Genomic DNA, 23,050 nt, shown 5'->3' with positions numbered 1-23,050 from the left:
GCATACCTAACTCTTTGAAAGCCTAGCTTTTCCAGAAGTGCTTCCAGACCAGTCACCCTCTTTGCCCTCCCTGCTCTCTTCCGTCTGAAGCTAGCCCTGTCAGGTAGGCAAGCTGCACACCTGAGGCACTTTAAGCCACGCCCCCTCCCCGCGCGCCAGGGCCGAGCTCCGTGACCGCGGCGAGCGCAAGGCAAGGGACGACTCGGCCCAACCTGCGCGGAGGATTCGCCGCTTTTCTTCCGCTTGGCTGGCTGTGGCCGCGCTCAGAAAAAAAAGGCTCCTCATGTTCCGCCAGGTGCTGCGGGGTCGCCTGTCGCCCCACATGCTGCCCCTCATGGCTGCCGTGCTGCTGGAGCGGAAGGGGAGGAAAGAGACGGGCTTCTATCACTGGAGGGTAATATGAGGCTTGGGGGGGAAAGTGCCGTCCGCTTCTTCGAGGAAACCTCCGCGCGCATAAGCCGTAGCAATTTTAGTTTCTCGTGTTAGGGGCGAACAAAACAAATACAGTGTGTTGGAACCTCTGCGGAAGGAAGGGGCTTGATTTATCTGCTCCTGTTTTAATTTTAACGTTTTCCAGCTAAATAGGGTGAGCAGGGGCGAAGAAGGAACGGCGTCCGGCAACCTCATTGGTTGGTAGCGCATCTGAAATTTCAGCTCTTGCAAGCTTTTCTTAACTTTGCAAAGGAAGCTTCAGCGACCCCAGGAGCCAGGGATTTATGACCCAGCGGTTCTGTAGTTTCTCCTCTTCCTCTGTTTATCTCCAGTGGAGACTTGTCCCAAAGTGAGAATTTTAAGCTGCACGCTTGCTTTGGGAGAAAGCCCCATGCAATTTAGTGGGACTTCTAAGCAGACAATGGTTAGGGACGCTGCTGTTAGTAGATTCTGCAGAAAATACTGTAGTGCAAAGTCAGGTTTACTTCTGGGACAGAAGAGTCTAGTCAGTTGAGTGTTTGCAATATCATCTGGGTAAAGGTAAAGGGATCGGGATCCCCTGACCATTATGTCCAGTTGCGGAAGACTCTAGGGTTGCGGCACTCATCTCACTTTACTAGCCGAGGGAGCCAGTGTCCAGCTTCCGGGTCATGTGGCCAGCATGACTAAGCTGTTTTCTGGCGAACCAGAGCAGTGCACGGAAATGCCTTTTACCTTCCCGTCGGAGCGGTACCTATTTATCTACTTGCACTTTGACGTGCTTTTGAACTGCTAGGTTGGCAGGAATCATCTGTGTAGAATGAACCAAATTGTTCAGTCTATTATCACTGACAAAAAAGAGAGCTGTATTGGTTTTTAGGAATTTAAGAAACCGCCTCAGAACATAGATTGTCGGTCCATTTAGCTTAGTATTGTGACTCAGACTGGCAGGGGCTCTCCGGGGTTTCAGGCAGGAATCTTTTACAAGCCCTACCTAGAGATGCCAGGGGTCGAACATGGGACCTCTTGTGCTTGTCTGTGCCTTCTGTCCCACGACTTCGATGGTGGTGTGGGGGGTGGAAAGAGTGTTGCTCAGCCATCCAGTGAAGCCTGTTTTTTTTAACAAATTAAAAAAATGGCTGATTAGTGACAATGTCAAATCCCAGTCAGAAATATAGGCTAATACGAGCTGTGTGCGCATGTACCTTGAAAGCACATTTGAAGCATGTTTCCCCACTCAAAGAATTCTGGGTACTGCAGTCTCACTTTTTGTTTACAATGGATCTGTTAGTACAGGTGTGGAATGTTATCTTTTTATGTGTTTTCTAGGCATAGTTAATGTTCAATGTAATTTTATCATTGCAGCGTGAGAAGCACCATTACTATAACCTCACAGTGAAAATCCTCCGAGCCAGAAACATTAAAGGAACAGATCTTTGTGAGTGTCTGGAGACTTTATTTTGTTTATTCTCTGAACTGATCCTCCACATGTCTTATTATTGTTAAGACAGTCTCTTCAGCAGATTGATTTGCTGTGCTGTTGTGAAAATTACTGAAATGTATACAAGCAAAAAGCAACGTGTTTCTATTAATGGACATAAGAAGAGCTAAGAGTCCACTTAATTCACCATCCTGACTCCTACAGTGATTATTCGTACACCTAGAGAGCCCATCCAGCTTCTTCTTGTATACATCAGCAGTAGCCAAATGTTGGACTACAACTCTTATCAGCCATAGAAAGCGTAGCCACTATATGGAAGTTGAGAATATCTGAATGGCACCATATTGGTTACCTCTGGCCTATGCTGTGTGGGAGTGTCTCTCCAATGTTTCGTACAGGTTTTTCTTGCTGTGGGTTTGGCCATGTTTAATTTAGTTTCCCTGACTGATCTGATGGAGTGGATCTTAAGCATTCATGCTGAGTCTAACTTGTCAAAAGTGGCTCATGATTTCATGACCTCTGTGGCAGCCATAGGCTTGCCTCAAATTCTGAGCCAAAATGCGAGGCAGCACACATTTTAGAATTGGAGTGTGTGTGGAATAGATTGGGGGGGGGAGTATCTGTGGATGTGGGGAGCCCTTTTTGGTTTTGTTACTTTATTTTGTTTATTGAAAAATTTATGCTCTGCTTCCTGCACAAAGCAGTTTATAGTTTGCAATAAAAACCAACTCCACCTGACAATAAAATGTAAAATACAACTGAACAAACAAACGAAAAGCATAAAACTGCTTTGTGCAGGAAGCAGAGCATTAATAGACTATAAAACCTCAAGCAGGTCACAAAAACCTTTGAAAAACAATAAGAATTAATATGTGCACCGGGGGTGGGGATGGGGGTGGTTATTGTTTTGTTTGTTATTATGTTATGTATTTTTGTGGTTTTATACTATAAACTGCCCTGGGATCTTCAGATGATGGGCAATATATAAATTCAACCAATAATAAATGAACAAATGAAATATGTAAATTAAACTAGGCTAACCTGAGAAAGCTTGAGAGAAAAGAAACGTTTTCAACAAAATGTTGAAAACTTAACAATGTTGGGACATGCTTGCTTCGTTTCTAAGGAAAGAGAATTGCTTCACTTATAGAGGAAGAGAATTCCAGAGAGCTGGTGCCACAACAGTGTTAATGTTCTCAAGTCACAGCATGTGTTACCAATTAGGCATGTGGCACCATCCACAGAACTAAGTGACTGGGTTAGGGTGTGGATGTAGGGGAAGAGGTGGTTTGTTGGATAACCTGATCCTGAACGGTTAGGGATTTATACAATAGTAGTAAAAAATTGAATGTAGATCAGTAGCAAATTCGCGGCCAGTGCAGCGTTTTCAATGGCAGTGCGACATCTTATCAATAGGTTGTTCCGGACACCAGCTGTGCAGCAGTTCTCAGTGACACAGCATTGACCTTCAATGGACACCTATAAATGACATCTGCAAAAGTAGAGAACCAAATTTGTTTTTAGGACCCTGGAGGCTGATGAATCCAGATGGTTTTCTGAATCTTGGGGGCAGGGGATGGGACTTCCCCATATAGTTTCACATTGATGTGGAGAAGTCATCCAGACACTTGCATTAATGACAGTCAGCTCTAACTCTCATTTCCCTCTATTCATCCCAAATGAGGCTGTCAAACCATTAAACCAAAGTCTCAAGACAATTTTGGGCTGAATAAGGATTAACAAATTGAAACTTTTTCCAGATAAGACAGAAGTACTGTGGAAATTGGCTACTTTGGATGGAGATATGCAAGCCATCTTAGACGGGGTTCCACTTTCTCTGAAGTACCAAGTATATGTTTGGAAGTAGTACTGGACTTCATGCTAACTAGGCAAGCTAAGGTGGCAGCAGTAACTAATAGTGATTTTTACCTATATAGGCTGATATACTAACTGAGATCCTATCTAGAGACCTTGCCTCTGTTACCCATCTTGCTTGAGACATGTAGGCAAGACTATTGCAAAAATAGTTGAGATAATGAATGTTAAATGGGGGGGAACCCTGAGAGCCAGTGTGGTGTAGTGGTTAAGAGTGGTAGACTCGTTATCTGGGGAACCGGGTTCGCGTCTCCTCTCCTCCACATGCAGCTGCTGGGTGACCTTGGGCTAGTCACACTTCTTTGAAGTCTCTCAGCCCCACTCACCTCACAGAGTGTTTGTTGTGGGGGAGGAAGGGAAAGGAGAATGTTAGCCGCTTTGAGACTCCTTCGGGTAGTGATAAAGCGGGATATCAAATCCAAACTCTTCTTCTCTTCTTCTTCTTCTAAATGTCTCTTGCATAACTTACTTTGAGTGGAATCTGGACAGTTTTCAGTGCATGCTGAATTAATATAGAACAGCAGTGAAAGAAAGAAAAAGAAAAAAAGAAAGAAGGAAGGAAAGAAAGAAAGATTTTTTCTTTGACAATGCCTTCAGTAATCACAGATACTTGACTTTTGTCACAATTCCAAAGGAGAATTTATTCACATCTGGTAGGGGTGCCTAAAAGTTATGGTACTATTTAACCCAACATGACTACATAGTTTAAGAGCATAACATACTATGCTAACAGAGAACTAGGAAGCTGCATTGTATTTATCAACCATGGCTAAATCGGCATACAGGGAAGATGATTCTCAACCTTCAGAATGGTGGTTGAAGATTTCGGAAACCATGAAATTATTTTGCCAAATTATCTGTCTTTTAAGAAATCTGTTTACAGCAGGGGTGAGGAACCTGTGTCCCACATAGACGTTTTTACATTCTAGCTCCCATCAGTCGCTGTCAGCATGGCCGGATGGGGTGGGGTGAGAGCAGTAACGTCTGAAGGTTCACATGCTCCCCATCTCTGCTTGACTCACTTAATCAAGCTTGAAAACAGATAATTCTGTATATTAGAAAACAACATATTAGCACATTATTATCTTTAGTTACATTAGTTCTACATCTAAAACCCACTGGTAGATTTCATGAGTTAATACCACTCCTGTTGTTCTTTGTTTTAGTATTTATTAAGCTGCTACTTTGGACTACTTTGAAAAGCAGCTTCTCGTTCTCTTAGTCTGCTGTTTGTTTGTTTGTTTGTTTGTCTTTTGGAGAGAGACACACTTTCTTGGTCACATTTCTGCCCTTTCCCCCTCTAGTGTCCGAGGCAGATTGCTATGTAGAACTGCGTATGCCGACTGCATCACCGCTCACTTACCGAACGCGAGTTATTGACAACTCCAGTGATCCAGAATGGAATGAAACTTTCCACTATAGAATTCACAATGCTGTCAAGGTAAAAAAGATCAATACTTCTTGATTCAGAACAATTGCTATATTAGGTAACATTCCTTGATTTAGGAAGGAGGGAAAGTGGTTTGATTTCTCCCACAGAACCAAATATATTAATATTGAGGGGTGGGGAGTAATCTAATTCAGTCTTGAAAATCTTTATCGGAAACCCAGTGCCTTATAAATCTCTTCCACCCACCCTTTCCTTACTCCTGAAATATTATTCTTGTCACCTGTCACTGATCTTACAACTGAGATAGGCAGCCTTGAAAGCCCTGTGCTGTTTGTGGTTCTCTTAAGCTTGAGAAATGGCAGGGAGGAAAACATTCCAGTTGGCTGCTAACCCCAGGCAAGGAGACAGGTAGCAAAATGAATGGCTGATATAATCTCTCACAGAATATGCATTCCCTTGACACTTCTCTGTAATCCACAAGGCTGGATTTTAGATTAGCAAAGCAATTCAGAGCAAAATAGAGGGGTGGGTACTTGGTTTTTTAAAAGACTTTAACTGAAGAATTTGTTAAGTCATTGTCTAACAAAATTTTAGGTTTGAATTCTGTTAGTGGCTTGGAACCATAGACTAGCATGATTCCGGACATAAGGCAGCCCATATCGGAAGTGTTGGTTGTTGGTTTTTTTTGGCAAATTTCCTAAAAAATAGCTCAAAAACTTTTGTTTTGTTTTGGAGATTTTGCGATTTGGCAACCCTAGCACGATAGAATAGAATAATTAAGCAAACCTTAACTTTCTGAGGCAGGCAACCCTGACATCTGATAAGTCAGGAAAAGAAAAAGCCTTTCCAATGTATGGTTTACACTCTGGGGTGGGGTGGGGGATGGGGGACCTGTGACTTAAGGCCTAATTTCATATGGATGAGGAAAGCCTGGAGGCACAGAAAGTGGGATGGATTGGGTATGAAAGAGAGAGAGCTGAAGCAGATAGGCGGAGTGAGGAGGGGGTGGAAGTTTAGACTTTTGGTAAAGAACAATATGGCAGTCCACTGGTAAGTGTGAGCGATGGGGTCACAGAGAGAAATAGGAAAGAGGTATCTCCACCCGCTTTTGGCTCTTGTCCTGCCCACTGCCAGTGCTCAGCAGATTAGACGTGAGGGCATGCTACCCTCAACAGAAAAAAAAAGTTTGCCCACCCCTAATTTACACAAATGAGAGTTTTTTAATGGTGTGGTGGTTGTCTGTGGATGAATACAGATAAGCAATGCAATGCTAGGGATGGGGAAGAAGGAATCTGTCCACATCTGATTCCCAGGTGGACTCACCTGATTTGATCTGGATCATGACTCAGATAGCTTTAGTGGTCCACTTCAGAATCCACAGTCTGGCACAGTTCTTAATAAGGTTATCCACAGGTTGTATACTGCCACCATCTCCCCCCCCCCTATAAATGTGGTAAAACAATTGAAAATAGGGCATCCTGCTGCCAAAGCCTGGAGCAGTTAGCATATGGGGTTCTTAATACACATATGGCAAGCTCCCCTGGGAGCAGGATTTAATCATGTTACAGTATTTTGCTCTCAGAGGGAATTATATGGAAAAAACATGGCTTCCCCCAATGTCATCAGATTTTGCTGCTCACATTGGAGGGCAGTGGATCAGCTCTGAACTTTTTCTTTTTATCTCAGAACAGCTCAGCTTTTACCTGAAATACGATATTTAATGCACACTTTCTTTCCCTACTGTTTCAGTTCTGGACTTCTGTTGTTTCAGAACACGCTTGAGTTGACACTCTTTGATAAGGATGTTCTCTTAAGTGATGAACTTACTTCTCTCGTGTATGATGTGACAGCGATGAAGACAGGCCGCCCTCTGAAACAAACATTTAAACTAAAAGAGGTTAGTTCTTTTGTTTATTGAATTGGGGGGGGGGGGAATCAGGTTCACAGGAATGTTCTTGAACCTAACTTTGCTCCTTGATATCTAGGTAGGTTTGGCCAGGACTTCACCAGTTACTTGTGTCCTGAGCAATTTTTTAGCTTGTTCCTGTTGCTAACATATCTTAGATAAGTTTTTTAATATTTAATAGACTATTGTATTTTAGTATTCTGTTGGAAGCCACCAGAGTGCTGTTCTCTAGGAACTAGAGACCCAGCCAGATGGGTGGGGTATACATTATTATTATTATTATTATTATTATTATTATTATTATTACTGTATTATTATTATTAGAGTCACAAAAGTTGGAAGAGACCTCAAATGTAATACAGTCCAGCCCTGTGCTGATGTAAGAAGTCTGTATTCATTTATTTGTAGGACAAAGAAGAGCTGGATGTAGAGTTTCTTCTGGAGAAAAGGTGAGAACTGCTAAATTTGTCATTGTCAGAGTGGCTCAGAGGCATAGTGGAAGGAGGGGCATGGGGACCATGGCCTCAGGCGCAATTTTGTGAGGGGACGCAAACAGGCGCCTCAACAGCAGACTCCTTCATTGGAGCCTGGTTCCAAGTGAGAAGGAGCTGCGCCTTGGGTGCGGGCACTCATGCCTGGCCACATCTCCACCCCCAGGTAAGACCTGACCTGGGGGAGGAGAGCAGGAGAATGGGCGGATTGCTGTTGCCCACCCTCCTCGGCCATGGCGCACCTTGTGCCCGGCTGCAGCAACTCTGCCACCAGGTCACATCTGACCCAGCGGCGGAGAGCAGCTCTCTTTGGCTGTGGCAAGGCATGCCCAGCTCCAGCGGCAAAGAGCAGGAGAGTGGGTGACAATGATGGCATCCACATTCCTTGGCCGCGGCACACCTCATGCCCAGCTGCAGCAGCTCCGCCGCCGGGTCAGGCATGACCTGGTGGTGGAGAGCAGGAGGAGAGTGGGGGGAGAGAGAGCTTCCCCTCTCCTCTCCTGAACTGTGGCGCCCGGGAAGGTGCCCTCTGTGGCCCACCCCCCTTGAGGGCGCACCCCGCACATCTGCCCTGGGCAGCATGGGCATACGCTCCGCTGCTGTAGTGGCTGCAGTTCTAAACATTCAAGCAATGAAGGAAGTAATTGAATTCAGTGCGGCTTACTTTTAATCTGATCCTAGAGATTTCTGAGCTCTTAAAGGTAAAGGTAAAGGGACCCCTGACTGTTAGGTCCAGTCTTGGACAACTCTGGGGTTGTGGTGCTCATCTCACTTTACTGGCCGAGGGAGCCGCCGTACAGCTTCCAGGTCATGTGGTCAGCATGACTAAGCTGCTTCTGGCGAACCAGAGCAGCACACGGAAACGCCGTTTACCTTCCTGCCGGAGCGGCTTTTTGGAGTATACTGGGCACTGCAGTGAGGAAGGGGGATAGTCCCATTGCCCAAGTGGAATCCTGCTTGCTTCTCTTTAGTTCTAAGCCTTTGCCTTGTATCACTGGCATTGCAGCCATATGCAGCTTTATCTTGGTATCTTGGGCCTTGCCTTAATTGACTTATTCTAGGGGTGACTGAAATGATTTAGGTGTATATAGGCATGATTCCCCCCCTTTCATTTCATTTCTGAATCATTGCACATTCATAGGCACAAGGGCCTTTCCCCTTGCCTTTGACATCTGAGATGTATAGTTTCAGGACCCACCCTATTTTTGGGATTACATTTTTTTTTGTAATGGTAAGTTTTTAAAACTGTTTTTAATGTTTTGTTTTAAATAGTTGTCACCCACCCTGGGAAGTAAGGGTAAAGTCTGTGTAAAATACTACTACTACTACTACTACTACTACTACTAATGATAATAATATACAAAGTTAATGCATTCTTTCTTTTTGTCTTCTGTGTTAATTCTCATTATTGTAGCCAACTTAGCAGATTTCTATGAAATAAAAACAGTGTTTAATTCCTTCTCAACAAGCTTCTTTTTTAAAAGTAGGAAGTAGAAAGTGAAGGGTAGATGTGGTGATAAGCATGTCACAGGCTCCTTTCACAGATAGTAAATTTAATATTTGATTCATGGGAATTCTGCCTCGTGAGAACCTATTCTTAACACTGTGCTGCTTTTTAAATATGTTTTAGGACCCACCCTATTCTCTTGACTGCAATTTGTTTTAAGCTGATTTGAGTATTTTCTTTTTAAAATACCCAAATGGCTTCAACCTAGCATGGAACCTTATGGTGAAGTTTGGGAAGAAATCAATATAAAATAATGTGGATCCCTGCCTTAAAGCACCTGGGGGGGGGGCTTTTTATTTTCCCTCCTTCCTCTTTTTTTCTAATGGCACGTGTAAACATATTTTATGTTTGTTTATGGCAGTATTTTGCCTTTACAGCACAGATGCTCCTGGTGAAGTTATCACAAATGGTGTCCTTGTGGTGAGTGTTCGGAGAGTTTTTGGGAATTGTGTTTTGTGGTGTGCACACTTAGCAGGAGAGCCCTTTCAAAATCAAAGCATTTTCCCTCTCTTGGAAATACTTAGAGCAATTAGTCTTGCCCTTGTGTGTGCGGGTAGAGGATATTCAATATGAAAAGTGAGGAAGAGACTGGAGCACAGCAGTGACAGGCAACACTTCCTTTTTGCTGGTGTGATCTTCTCTATCTGTTCCCCTCTATCTGGTTGTCTGTTGGGAAAGCTTTGGAAACTGCATTGGAGGGGCGGGCGGACCACAACATTTTCCTGGAATTCAGTCTAAACCCTTCACTGTATGAGAAGTCATGCAAAGCACCATATTTCAAAACCAGTATTTTAAAATTTTATTTTGTTCAATGTAGGCATACCCTTGCCTTTGCCTGCAAGGGGTTATTAACAAAGATGAAAAGCCACCTCTGAGAGGGCAGGGTAAGTCCAATTTTGGTTTTGTTCCTCTCCGGCTCTGCCCAAATTTCAAAGTAGATAAACCAAGTATGCTTTAATTTGGATGTTTCGTGAGTTAGTTGAGGCAATACAAGTTCTCGGCTACAGCTCATGATTAGTAAGAGGAGAGAGCTTAACCACAATTCTTGGATTGGATGATATGCCAAGTTAAAAGTTGGCTTAGTGTGTTGTAGCAGCAAAAAGGACTGGGGAGCCGCAAAGCAGCTAGCTGCAGGTTCTTCTCAGGGGGCCAGTATGTTTGCATGGTTTTGTCTCAGCACGTTGAGGAAACTGTCTCTTTGTGTCACCACTTCCTTCTTGGCTCTCTGTCTCCCAGGCCAATATGCATCCTTGGGAAGACTGTGTTATGAAATAAGGAAAGTAGAGAACCTCTAAAGCGGCTTGCTTAAAGTGTACATTTGTTAGGAAAGAACGTGGGTGATAGGGTGGATCTAGACACAGGTTAAAAACTATAAATAAGTCAGAAATTAAATCATTACAACAAAAGGGAAAAAAGCCTATTTAAAAATCCATTGTAAATTCCTTTTTGCTCTCTGGCCCCATCTGGTGTTGGATGTTTATAATGCATCCAAAGCGTATTACTGTATTGTGACGAATGTAGCTGAGTCCTTAGTCTTTCCACCCTGTTTTTTTTTTTTTTTTGCCTTTTAGGACGAAATGTTAATGCTTACAAGTTTTTAAAGTGATACAAAAAATCGCGTACAACAATTTGAAGGCTACTTAGTCAGCTGCTGCTTCTTCTTTATTTCATAAACATTAATACCTAAGTGTGGTATATACATGGAGGCAGTAGGCTGCATTGCTTTCAGAATTCAGTTTTTTCCATTACTTTAACCAAATTTCAATCCATTAATATTAATAACAAAGAGAATTTTTAATATCTTATCCATGAGGTAGGAGATTGGCATTTTGTTACTGATACTTTGGTTGCTCTGCCATCTCTAAGAGTAGTCTCTACTTACATATTGTATAGTATTTCTCTTAGGAATGCACGTACTAAATGTCTCACTGTTGTTTTTAGGAAGCAGAATGTTCAAGCTCTCGGTTCCAGGTGCCTATGAGAAGCAGTTGTCCATTCCTTGCAAATCTGACTCTGATCAGAGTTGTGGAAACCCATTTGTCTTTCACATAGGCCAAGGGATGTGTTCAGAACTAGACGTGGAGTTAGAGCGAACCATTACCATCCTTCAGGTGAGAAATCACCACACATCCCATTAGAGAATGCTTACAAACTTGTTTTCCTTATGAAATGTATTTATTTATTCTCAGGATGGAGTGAGCCCAGACTTTGAAGAGCATAGTACAATTCTTGGATCAGGGATTGTTCCATTGCAGTCACTTCCTCTGGGAAAGGAAGTTGATATGGCTGTTTCGCTAGGAAAGGTAACAATATGATTTATTTATTTTTTAACTTCATTTTAGCAATCTTGGGTGGGTTGTTGTGGAAACTCCTCTTGTAAGGTATTTCAGGTGTAGATTGGGGTGGCTAATCTGTAGGCAGCTAAGCACATCTGGCCCCCAAGACCAGGGGCGGAGCAAGGGGGGTGCGTTGGGGGGCGGGTCTCCCCGGGTGCCACCTTGGAGGGGGTGACACTCAGCGACCTGCCCAAGCCGAGTCGACTGGCCCGCTCCTCGCCTCCGCCCGAGCCAGAAAAAGCAAAGCGTGCACCAAGCAGGTTTGCGAGCAAGCTGCAGAGCAAGGCTTTTTACCGGGTGGTAAAAAGCCTCGCTCCGCGGCTTGCTCGCGGTTTGCCGCCACCACTCCGTAGCATGCATGCGCAGCATCGCTATGTAGCGACGCTGCACTTGCGCGCTACGAAGCGACACCCCACCCCTGGGTGCCCCTAGGTTTGCCACTCCGGGTGGTCAAGCGGTTTCCTTTGCCACTGCCCAAGACCCACCCTCCCCCCTGGAAATTTGTCATTTAAGGAAAGGTTTATTATTATCATTAGCCTTTTTGTGTTTGTCACAAGTTATGCAGGCCTGATTTAAGGTATACATGTATTGTGTTTTCTTTCAAGTCCCCTGCCACCAAAAAGTACCACATGTTTGTGCCCAAACATACACAGATATTCACTAGGTCAATCTGTTGCCTTCGTTTTAAGGTTTTATTCAGTTAGGTACATGAGATGGTGCTGGCATTGCCTGAAAAAGTATGTTCTATGTTTATTTGCTCTGTGGGTAAGGTCCTGCAAAACTGACCCAAAGTAAGGTATTTGGGGTGGAGGTAGCATGGAGTTAAGGGACCAAAAGGAAGATAACATTTCACTAGCTGGTTAACAAGAAGAGCATGGGTTAATTAATTGGGAAATTTTCCCCGCAACCTCTTTCAGTGTGTGCCATCTTTCATCTTAGGATTTAAGTGTGGATCTACACATGAAGGCTGAAAAAATGTGAGTCTTGCACCCAGGAGCTGTTTTAGGGGCATAATTTTATTTTGCTTTTCTGGATTTATGATTGCCAGCCAAAGAAAACACAGGTGCATACGGGTGAGGATGCTGTACAACAAGTTAGTGTGCTCTTTGAACCTTTTCCTGCCAAATCTCCCAGTGCAGAAGAGCCATTGCTTCGTTTCAAAAGCTATTTGCCTTTTTGGGTGCTAGAGGAGCAGGGAAAAATACACATGTATTTCCAATGCACTGCATGTCTGATTCTCAACCACTTTTGACTTCCTTAATTTTCAGCCATGACTTAGCTTAGTTTTTTTTTTTTAAAGTCTCCAGTCTATTGTCTTGAAATTACTCAAGCCTGATTTGATTTTTGAGATGAACTTTTTCAGAATACTGAAACACTAAATACATCTTTCAATTATTTTTTTAAGGTAGGGGGAAACTGTTGTGTGTGTGTGTGTGAGAGAGAGAGGGGGGGGTACATGTATTTAAGAGGAGGTGAGAGGGATGTTGGATCTTGTCCCACACATGACATGCATCTCTCACCCCACATCACATGTTGGCCAAAAAGGTTGCCAGGCCCTTTGTACTGGATATACCCACCATCTTTTCTCCTTTAACACTGTTTTCTATACTAGGACAAAGGATCTTGATGTACGTCTGGGTTTTGATCTTTGTAAAGAAGAGAAACAGTTTCTGGACCAGAGGAAGGAAATAGTATATCAGGCGCTAAAGAAGACGCTGCAATTGAGAGAGGACCTTGATAAAGAAGAGGTATGTGACTGGTCAGTATGATATGGAGAGCTGTTCGTAATTGGCTACAGCTCATAATAAAATAGGGCATCTTGTTGTTCAAGAGTTTATCCATTTAATTTCTTTTATTGCATTTGTGTCCCACCTTCCCCCCCTCCAAGGACCTCAAGCTGGTATACATGGATCTCTCTCTCTCTCTCTCTCTCTCTCTCTCTCTCTCTCTCTCTCCTCATTTTAATCCTCACAACAGCCCTGTGAGGTAGGTTAGGCTGAGAGGCAGTGAGTGGTCCAGGGTCAGCCAGTGAGCTTCATGGCTGGGTAGGGATTCAAACCCTAGTCTCCCAGGTCCTAGTCCATCTCTCAAACCACTACACCACATTGGCTCTCACATATCCCATATTACATATCTCATTTAATTTGGTGCCTTGGTTTTTCTAAAAAATATTTAAAAATGATTCTGTCAGACAAATAGTGGAATAATAGGAATAACCTGTAACATATACAATGCACAAATTTGTTCACCTGCTTTCTCTCCCCCCCCCCTTTTAAGGTACCTGTTATAGCAGTCCTAGGATCTGGTGGAGGCATCAGAGCACTGACATCATTTTATGGCAGCCTGTTTGGGCTTCAGCAACTAAATCTTCTTGACTCTGTCACATATCTCTCCGGGATCTCAGGCTCTACATGGTATGTGAACATGAAAATTCTTATTTCTTATCTTGAACCAGAGGAGGGAATAACATTTCTTCTTGTGCTTTTTGGAGTATGGATTAAAATAGTGTTTCATTCTAGCACCTGATGAAGTAAATAATTGCCTACAAAAGCTTTCAGTAAGCTTAAAAGTGAAACTGCACACTTTCCAATAAGTTTTTTTTAAAAAATAGACAGTCAGTTGATTTTCCAGCAGCCACCCCCCACACACACATTCTGTCACACTCACATTTATACAAACACACATACAAATAGAATGGATGCTTCTGTGGCCCTTAAATAAAACCATGTATTTCTGTACAAAATATGCTTCTTCATCTTTGGGTTTGTTTCTTAGAGTGCTTAAAAATCATATCATGAACTCTGTCTTGTCCTGTTCATATGTCTCCTACATTTTATCTTTCCATTTCTAAGCTAGAAAGTCTCCCTTACAGCTTCTTTGTGCTGTAGCCACAGTGGAAGAGAACAATTTCTTCTGAAGTTTATTTAGAGCTCCATTTGGCCCACTGCTTCCCCCCAGGAAAACCAGCGTGGTAAAGGCAAAACCAATTGGATCTGTGCTTAGCATGCATGGACAAACAGAAAACCACTCAGACCATTGCTTTCTAGGCATGGGACGAGCCCTTAGTCTTTTTAAGCAGACACCGACTCTGACTTTTAAAATAAGATAGGTGTGCCTGGCGTGCTCTGGTCCATGGGGTCACGGAGAGTCGGACACGACTGAACGACTGAACAACAAGACTTCTAAAATACTCTTACTTTAGAAAAAGTAGTGGATAGCTTAGATTTGATGCAGAAATTTAATATTTTATCTTTGCAGGTGCATGTCAATGCTGTACAAAGATTCTGAGTGGTCCAGTAAAGATCCCAGAGGCTTTATCAGCACTGCCCGGGATAAAATGTCAAGCAGTAAAGTAGGAGCTTTTTCTTCAGAGCAGCTAAAGTATTACTTTCAAGAACTGGTTGCAATGGAGAATGCTGGACGGAAAGTGTCTTTCACAGACCTGTGGGGACTTATTGTAGAGTTCTTCCTACAGCAGAAGGTGTGTTTTTGTTTTTGTTTTATTATGCACTTTGTGTTTTTATTTTGTATTTTTATGTTGTGAGCTGCCCTGTGACCTTTGGGTATAGGGTTGTATACAAATTTAATAAATCATCACCATCACCATAATCAAATCAGGAAATGCACATACAGTTGTACCTTGGAAGTCAAATGGAATCCATTCCGAAAGTCCGTTCGACTTCCAAAATTTGTGGCGTTTGGGAGCCAAAACCTTCGACTTGCAAAGTACGACTGTATATGTAATATATATGCATTGCAAGTAAATTCTAAATTTGAAACACTTATTGCCTCTCCTCTATTCAGGAAGACCAGTCAAAGCTGTCTGACCAGCAAGAAGCTGTGAAACGGGGGCAGAATCCCTACCCAATCTATGCATCCGTTAATGTGAGGCCCAATGTTAGTGGTGATGATTTTGCAGGTATAGTAAGGCAGGTGTATTTCTTTCTCATAAAATCTGTAAGTAGTGTTTTTTCCCTCTAAAAGGTAAAGGTAAAGGTACCCCTGACCATTAGGTCCAGTTGCGGACGACTCTGGGGTTGCAGTGCTCATCTCGCTCTATAGGCCGAGGGAGCTGCCATTTGTCTGTAGACAGCTTCCGGGTCATGTGGCCAGCATGACCAAGCTGCTTCTGGTGAACCAGAGCAGTGCATGGAAATGCCATTTACCTTCATGGGCCATTTACCTGCCATGGAACAGTTGATCATTTCCCTGCCCATTAAGAAGGAAGGTGAAGTGAAAGGATGGGGGTGGAGGCGGCTGGTGATGGGGAAGAAATAGTAAGGATAGAAAAGTGGATGATTAATTGAGATGGGTCAGGAAATACTTTGCATAAGCCTTGATGCCTCTCATAGTATTTTGCTCTCCCTTTTTTCGTACCTCATGATTTGACAGCACAGTTTCTTTATTGTAGTGAACATGTGAATGCTAAACATGTGAGCAACATATAAACTAGCCTTATTAGTTTGCCTGGGGGAAATACAGCAGCCTTGTTTGCTTTCCTGTTTCTGATGTGGTGCTGGTATTTTCCCTGTTAGAATGGTGTGAGTTCACGCCCTATGAGGTTGGATTTCGCAAGTATGGTGCTTTTGTCCGAACAGAAGATTTTGACAGCGAGTTCTTCATGGGGCGACTGATTAAGAAACATCCTGAGCCCAGGATCTGCTACCTGCAGGGTATGAACTTTTGCACTGATTGTAAGGCAGAGACGATAACTTCTTGAAGCATAATGTGCCATTACCTTCTGATTCCTCAGTTATGGCCTACAGAGGTTTTGTTGGGTGGGTTTTGCCATGGTCTCTTATTTCAAGTTGAGAAGGAATATCTTTGCATGTCACATTAGTAAAGATGTGGGTGAGCAGGGCTGCCATCTCCTGAGGGCCGATCCCCTTTCAGCCGCCTCAATATTTTTGGGAAAGGGGCTGCCACTCCCCAATGTTCCAAAAGCATGGAGGCAAAGCACAGAGCCAAGCACAGCATGGCTAGTTCCTTCTCCTCCTCCTCCTCCTTCTGCAGAGAGGAAGGAGAGTCGAGGTAGCCTCCTGCCAGTGGCAGTTCCAGGAGGAGGAGGAGCCGCCAGCCAATGAAGCCACGGGGTCGCAGTGTTCAGCTCCACCCCCAGCTCCTCCTGACATCCTGATGTTGCAAACCCCCCTCCCCACCGCCCTTGCAAGCTGGCACATCTGTGGATGAGGATTTGCTTTCTAATGTGGTTTGCAAACCATTTCCTGACAACACTCTGCTTTACATTTACAGTACAAGCTACACTGAATGTTGTAGGTAGATCTGTTGGAGTTTTGGTGGGTTGGTAGGCCTGCTATTTTGTATCTTAGGACGGATGGTCCTCTGGCCCCTTCCAACTATCTAATCTCAAACTATTCATTGTGGGAATGATTAGGAACGTGGATGAGGATATATTGTCAGATATATCCTATCCCAGCTTTTGTTAGCAAGCTCCAAACTTAGCAGAGTTTCATTCCCTTTTAAAACACACACACAGCAGATGCGCTTGCACAGGCTTGCTAAAGCCTAAAATAATATATATATATATTCCTGGTATAATTCTCCTATATCCCTCTTAAAAGACTGCACACGACACACTGTATCTTAAATGAATAAAAAGAGTTTACTCACATACTTCCTGAGTTACACAGCATTTCTCAGAAGGCAGGCTTGCTCAGTAAAAAGTATTTACATGTGGTTGCTACTTAGGGAAAAGTAGCTCCCTCTGTTCTCTTGGCTGAGAGCCAGGAGAACATGCTTGTTGCTTTTTGGATAGACGAGGAGAAAATGGTGACTGGTCTTGGGATCTTGTTCCCAGGTGAGACCACACCTACTTCTGGTTACAGAGGAAGTTAACTCAGGAAGTTATGCCTGGAGGACTGAGTTACCTTCATGTCCACTCTAGCAATGTTGTGTTTTGACTGCTGTGTGTTTACACCCCACATTCATGACTTGCAGCATTTAAAAGTACTTGCCACCATATCCTTTGGCCTATATGCCAAAATGCCTTCTAAGCAATGTACAACCATGAAATCATAATTAAAATATGCAATAACAGTTGCACCTGCGGCAACTTTGCAAAAGTTAGCAATAATGTCCCAGCATATAGCTTTAAGCTGAAAACAGATGCAGCCTTTGTGTTGCTAATGTCCTGTGCATTATTTTGAAATAATCTTATTTGAAACACCACTAGAGGAAGCACACACAAAGAACTCAGACCTACCTCTTCATGTGGAGAATCTATGGTTTAATATTAGCTAACATAAGATAAGGTTGTAGCCTGTACCTTGATCATGTGTATATTTTTGTTTGCCAAAGTGGGGAGAGCCTTTAAGTTTGATTTAAAATAATTTCCTAATTACTCTACAGGAATGTGGGGCAGTGCCTTTGCTGCGAGTCTGGATGATGTATTTTTGAAGGTGGTTGGTTCAGGACTGAGTTTTCTAGAATCTCTTGGTGATGTTGTCAAAGTTATTGGTAAGGAACGAAGTTGCGCTGCATTATTTTGCACAATAATATATCTGCGCGAGAATTTGGTTTTTGGCAGATTATGTACCTTCTTGTTAAACATAATGTTGAAACTTTCAAACAATAGCCAGTCAACAGAAGAGGCATAAATTTAAAGGGTAGTTGAACTTTTTGTTCTATGAATACCATCAAAATTGTTCTCATCGGCTAAGTGTTAGGCAACCCTGGGATGATGATTCCAACTTTGTTCTTGAGAAAAGCGGAGGAGCTACTTAATTGATTGCAGAATTTCTTACAAGGCAGGGAAACGTTTGAAAAAACTGCAATTGAAACAAAGCTGTTGAGAAGAATGTGTGACCCTGCCAGGGCCAACCAGGAGTTCTTTGGCAGCATTAGGGGTCAGGCCCATATCTTAAGATTGTTTTCCTGATACGTTATTTATAGTCATCTCTCTTCATTCTAACACATGTTACATTTCTGTAACAGTCTTCAACTTGAATTCAGAGCATCTTAAGTTCAGCAATGAGTGTGACTTTGGGCCAATCATCATAACTCAATCTAACATACTCACAGTTGTTTGTTTGAGGATAAAATGTTTGGGGCAGGGAAGAGAGGGGAAGGTAAATCCATGTATACCATTATTGGAAAAAATATGGGATTGTTACTGGTTAATGACCAGCTTGATCCCGTCCAACTCAGCTGTAGCTCCCATGTACTGCTGAAGGGATCCCAAGACAGTATTACAGAAGCCTATTTCTGTCTACTCCTTGTGCACATCTGGGACACTCAATGCACCAAGCCGTTACAGTGACAGGAGGTCTGTGGATGCCTCCCATACACTCAGCCAGCCCTACCCTCTGCAATTGATCCAGGAATGTAAGTTTGAGCCAATAAGAAGGGCAAATTTGGATAGGAGTGTGGGTGGTGTCTTTGTCCATGGAGTTTTCTTGGCAGGGATACTGGAGTGGCTTGCCAGTTCGCAACTGGCATGAGTTTGGCCAAACTGCGGGAGGCAGTGGAGGATAGGGGTGCCTGGCGAGCTCTGGTCCATGGGGTCACGAAGAGTCGGACACGACTGAACGACTGAACAACAAGTGGGTGGTGTGCGTTGTCTTCCTGTGGCTCATAACAGCTTGGCACATTGTTTGCCTACGCAATGTGCTGCCCTCCAGATGTCATTGAACTACAACTTCCATCAGCTCCAGCCAGCATGGCCAATGGTCAGGAATGATGGGAACTGCAGTCCAACATCATCTGGAAGACACCACATTGGCTGCCTCTGCCTAGAAAGATGCCTCCACAGATGAGTGTCGTACTTAAAGTCAACAGGTTTGAACTCATAACAGTAAGTTCCATATGGTCACAGTGTCTGTGACTTTTCTTATCGATTAGCATTGACAATACTGTAGGAATGTTTATTGGTCAATGGTGAGAATGGTATACAAAGAGCTATCAGTTACAGATCACATGGTAGCATACCTGTAGTGTTTACACATATGAAAGTAAGAAATGGCTGTCTTATTCATTAGTGATGAAACCATGAGAGGTACACTTAAACTCCAAATTTGAACTTTATCCTTAAATTATTTTACATGTGGTGGAGCAAACTTAACTCTTTTAGTCTTGGTATCAGTTTTACCTGGCCTTCTTAATAACGGTTAACACTGCTGCCTTTGTTAATGTTAGTTATTTAAAATAATTTTATTTATTGTGTTTTTGTTTATTTATATGCCACAAAAGTGGCATATAAATGAATATTTCAACAGCAGATATATGGCAAAGTGAAATACCCAAATCTTGTGCGCATTGTTACAAGGGATCACAAAGTGTGAATAGTGTTAATGCTGATTGAAGTATCTGTTTTCTCAAAACCTAAAGATGACACAGGCTAGATTGGAAATATATAACTATTAACAACACCGCATGATTAAAAACTATTAAAAATACCGCATGATTCATGATTGTAGATGACTGTCGACGATTCCATCTCCGGGATCCTATGAGGCTGAAGACTCGTCTGGTTATACCTGGTGGACCCTTGATACAAATTTTCCAAGACTTCTTCAAGTCTCGTGTTACAGCTGGGGAAACTTTCAATTTCATGCAAGGATTGTACCTGCACAAGGATTACATCAGGGTCAATAAATTTGTGCTCGGGAAAGGTAAAATTTCTTTTTGAATAAAAACCATCCTTACCCAAAGTTTATAGATTAGCAGATGAAACCTGCGTACTGGGAAAATCCTCTGTTAATAGTGGCAGATCACCACTAATATCCAGTCAGGTGCCAAATACAGACATGGCTTTTCCTCTCTTAGTATAAAACATTCAATTATAAAATACTTTGGATTCCATTGAAGGTATTGGCAGTCCTGTTTCACCTTTGGTTTTTTTGTTTTTTTTTTAAGCATACTGTGTTGCTTTTTTCCAGGTACTGATTTAGACGCTTTCCCTAATAAGTTGACTCCAATGGAAGAAAGTCTGTACCTTGTGGATGGTGGCTTTTCCATCAATTCTCCCTTTCCCTTGGTACTGCAGCCAGAGAGAGATGTTGATGTCATCTTATCATTCAATTATTCTTGGGAAGCACCATTTGAGGTGAGACAAATCATTGTAGCCTGCCAAGTCAACTTGAGGTGGGTTTTTTTTTTGGCTTGTTAAGTTTTCTTGGCTTGGTTCAGCTGATGTTTTTCCAGTATGGTTCCAGTTCAAGCAAATGTGCATAGGGAAAAGGTGCTAATAATTGCCTGAGCATTTTTTTATGTCCCTCTCATGCTTCAGGTCTTAGAATTGACTCAGAGGTACTGCAAAGAACGGGACATTCCTTTCCCAGAGATCATCTTAACCAAAGAAGATGAAGAAAATCCCAAGGAATGTTATATGTTTATGGATGCTGAGAATCCCAAGGTTCCCATAGTCCTTCACTTCCCTCTCGTTAATGACACCTTCCACAAATACAAAGCACCAGGTAAGCATGTGAGCTTACATAGCCTGCATTTTAAAGTATCTAGTTGTTATTCCCAAGTAGAATGTTGAACTGACTGAACATTTTGAACTTGATTTTGGCGTGGTCATTAAGCTGTTCTGGAGAACAGCAAAAGGTGAGGAAATGAACTGAGTGTCCTCAGAACAGTCTATTTTAAGGAGTAGAACTTGAAAATCTAAATAGAAAATTACTAATTCCTTTATGAATAAGGCTCTACCCTACCAACAAGTTCTGTCACGTATGCTGGTGATCTGGTTTAATATTTCAGTGGTTTATAATTAGCTAGTGGGACAGCATCAATACTGACATATTATGAAGAACTTGGATCATCATTTTTGCTTGGGACTTCCAATAAAAACACACACATCTTAAACATGAATGTTGTTTTTTATAACGCAAGACACACTTTCTTGGAAATTTGGGAGAACAGGGAGCAGTTAATTTAATTGTCATGGTTAGCCAACTACCCCCCCTCCCAGTTGATTGATAAATTTGTTATGCTTGTTTGTAATGTATAGTAAAATGCAGTATATAGTAAAATGCAGTCATGTTCATACTTCAGAACGGGGTGGGGGAACCTGTTGTTGAAATCCAACTCCAATTAGCCCCAGTCAACATGATCAGTGGCCAGGAAGAATGGGAGTTATGGCCCTCCAGGTGCTGTTTGACTACAGACCCCTCATTCCTGCCTCAGAACAAGTTTGAAGGAAGGTATTCACGCAATGTATCTTTTCCCTGTCCTCTGTCTGCAGGAATAGAGCGTGAATCAGAAGAGGAGAAATCCTTTGGTGATTTTGTGATTGAAGGAAAAGACTCGCCATACTGGACACTAAACTTCACATATGAACCGGAAGACTTTGACAGACTGGTAGAACTGAGTCACTATAATGTACTGAATAACAAGGATGCTGTTTTTAAAGCATTAAGTATGGCTTTAAGCAGACGAAAGAAGAAAAGATCCCAGTAGAAATAAATGAATCTTCATGGGGGCCTTTTTATGTGAATGGATGTTGCACTGTGAAATTCTCTTCTGATTACGCTGGAAACTTAAGTTTACATACAAAGAAAGCTGTTCTTTCCTTTTTCTGTGCAGTAAGGAAAATTCGCAGTGGACAAAACATGGCAGTAGGTTTCCAGTGCTACAGGTCCAATATTTAAGAAGTCCACTTCTGAATGTCCACTGGGGTATATATTTCACCTGACATCGTGGTGGGGAAATCTGAGAACTGTTTTATATTTATTTTTATTGCAATCATATTGTAAATAGTCTTAATCAAAGAATATGAAATTAATGTTACATGTTGTTCTGCTGGGTAAAGCGATGCAATTACTACACCTTGAAAGAGAATACCTTTGAAAAAGAAACACTGATACCATCAAATTTAACCCTCATCTTGAGTGACTGGCATTGTACATCAGTGCACAAAGAATGTTATTTATTTTTAGAAACCACTGTGTGTTTGAATAATGAGGACAGGAGTCTTTATATCATAGAAATTCACAAGAAAGTAGTTTTTTTTTTTTACAAAATTTTTGTTAATCTTTATTTTGGTAATGAAGCACAACAGTACTTTTATAAATAAAAAATATTTTTCTAGTCTCCCTGTCATTCTGAGAATTTGATGCATGTGCATTGTTTGATTGATTGATTGATTGAATTTCTATACCTTAACATGTTAAACCAAATGAGTTTCTCCAACAAACCCTGTCTAGAAGTTCTTTTAGCCCTATCAAGGGCTGTCTGAATTATAGTCTGTGGATAGACTCTATCTCTGAATGAAGAGGAAAGATATAGTTGTATGTTTATCCATTCAATGTTTACAGTAATTCCAGGTCTTGACTTGCACATGGCGCCTTAGTATGTTTGTTGTTTGAATGGTTACTAGCCTATCTTTATTCTAGCTATTATTCCAGTAAATTTGGTTTTATACTTACTAGCCAGTTTGTGGTGTTGTTGTTTTGTTTTGTTGTACAATTATTTGTAAAACTATACAGGAAAACGTGTTTTTTGGGTGCAGCTGAATATGAGTATGATGCTGTGATTTACAATGAAGGAGTAGTGCAGTGATCTAATATAACAATTTTGTATTGCTTAAATGAAGTGGTTACATGTATTTATATTGGCGATGCCAACGAAATGAATCAAGAGGACGAATGGTTATCCTACGGCTGTTTAAAAATAAGTAAATAAGCAAAAGATTTTTAAAATCATCATCATCATCGCTATGTTTATTTCCTATA

At 42.1% G+C, this 23,050-nt stretch overlaps 1 protein-coding gene across 1 annotated transcript; it reads left to right on the top strand.

The window, feature by feature from the left end:
• The first annotated feature begins 248 nt into the window (after window positions 1-248).
• PLA2G4F (phospholipase A2 group IVF) lies at window positions 249-22,253 on the top strand. The gene is made up of 20 exons (XM_033145848.1): window positions 249-394; window positions 1,777-1,849; window positions 5,032-5,168; window positions 6,889-7,014; window positions 7,432-7,472; window positions 9,399-9,441; window positions 9,839-9,905; window positions 10,963-11,132; window positions 11,211-11,324; window positions 12,297-12,334; window positions 12,970-13,105; window positions 13,635-13,771; window positions 14,616-14,838; window positions 15,162-15,276; window positions 15,893-16,030; window positions 17,727-17,834; window positions 19,793-19,987; window positions 20,255-20,421; window positions 20,605-20,791; window positions 21,562-22,253. The coding sequence occupies exons 1-20, from the start codon at window positions 284-286 to the stop codon at window positions 21,774-21,776; spliced, it is 2,541 nt and encodes an 846-aa protein (XP_033001739.1). The 5' UTR covers window positions 249-283; the 3' UTR covers window positions 21,777-22,253.
• The last annotated feature ends 797 nt before the right edge of the window (window positions 22,254-23,050 follow it).

This window comes from Lacerta agilis, chromosome 1 (genome assembly GCF_009819535.1).
Source record: "Lacerta agilis isolate rLacAgi1 chromosome 1, rLacAgi1.pri, whole genome shotgun sequence".
NCBI lineage: Eukaryota > Metazoa > Chordata > Lepidosauria > Squamata > Lacertidae > Lacerta > Lacerta agilis.
This window is presented reverse-complemented; position numbering and strand designations above follow the sequence as displayed.

Bases quoted from the DNA above. Each gene is read 5' to 3' on its own strand.
- PLA2G4F (XM_033145848.1), top strand. From the start codon at position 284: ATGTTCCGCCAGGTGCTGCGGGGTCGCCTGTCGCCCCACATGCTGCCC. The intron at 7,015-7,431 runs GTTAGTTCTTTT...ATTTATTTGTAG, and splicing joins AAACATTTAAACTAAAAGAG to GACAAAGAAGAGCTGGATGT. The intron at 20,422-20,604 runs GTGAGACAAATC...CTCATGCTTCAG, and splicing joins CTTGGGAAGCACCATTTGAG to GTCTTAGAATTGACTCAGAG.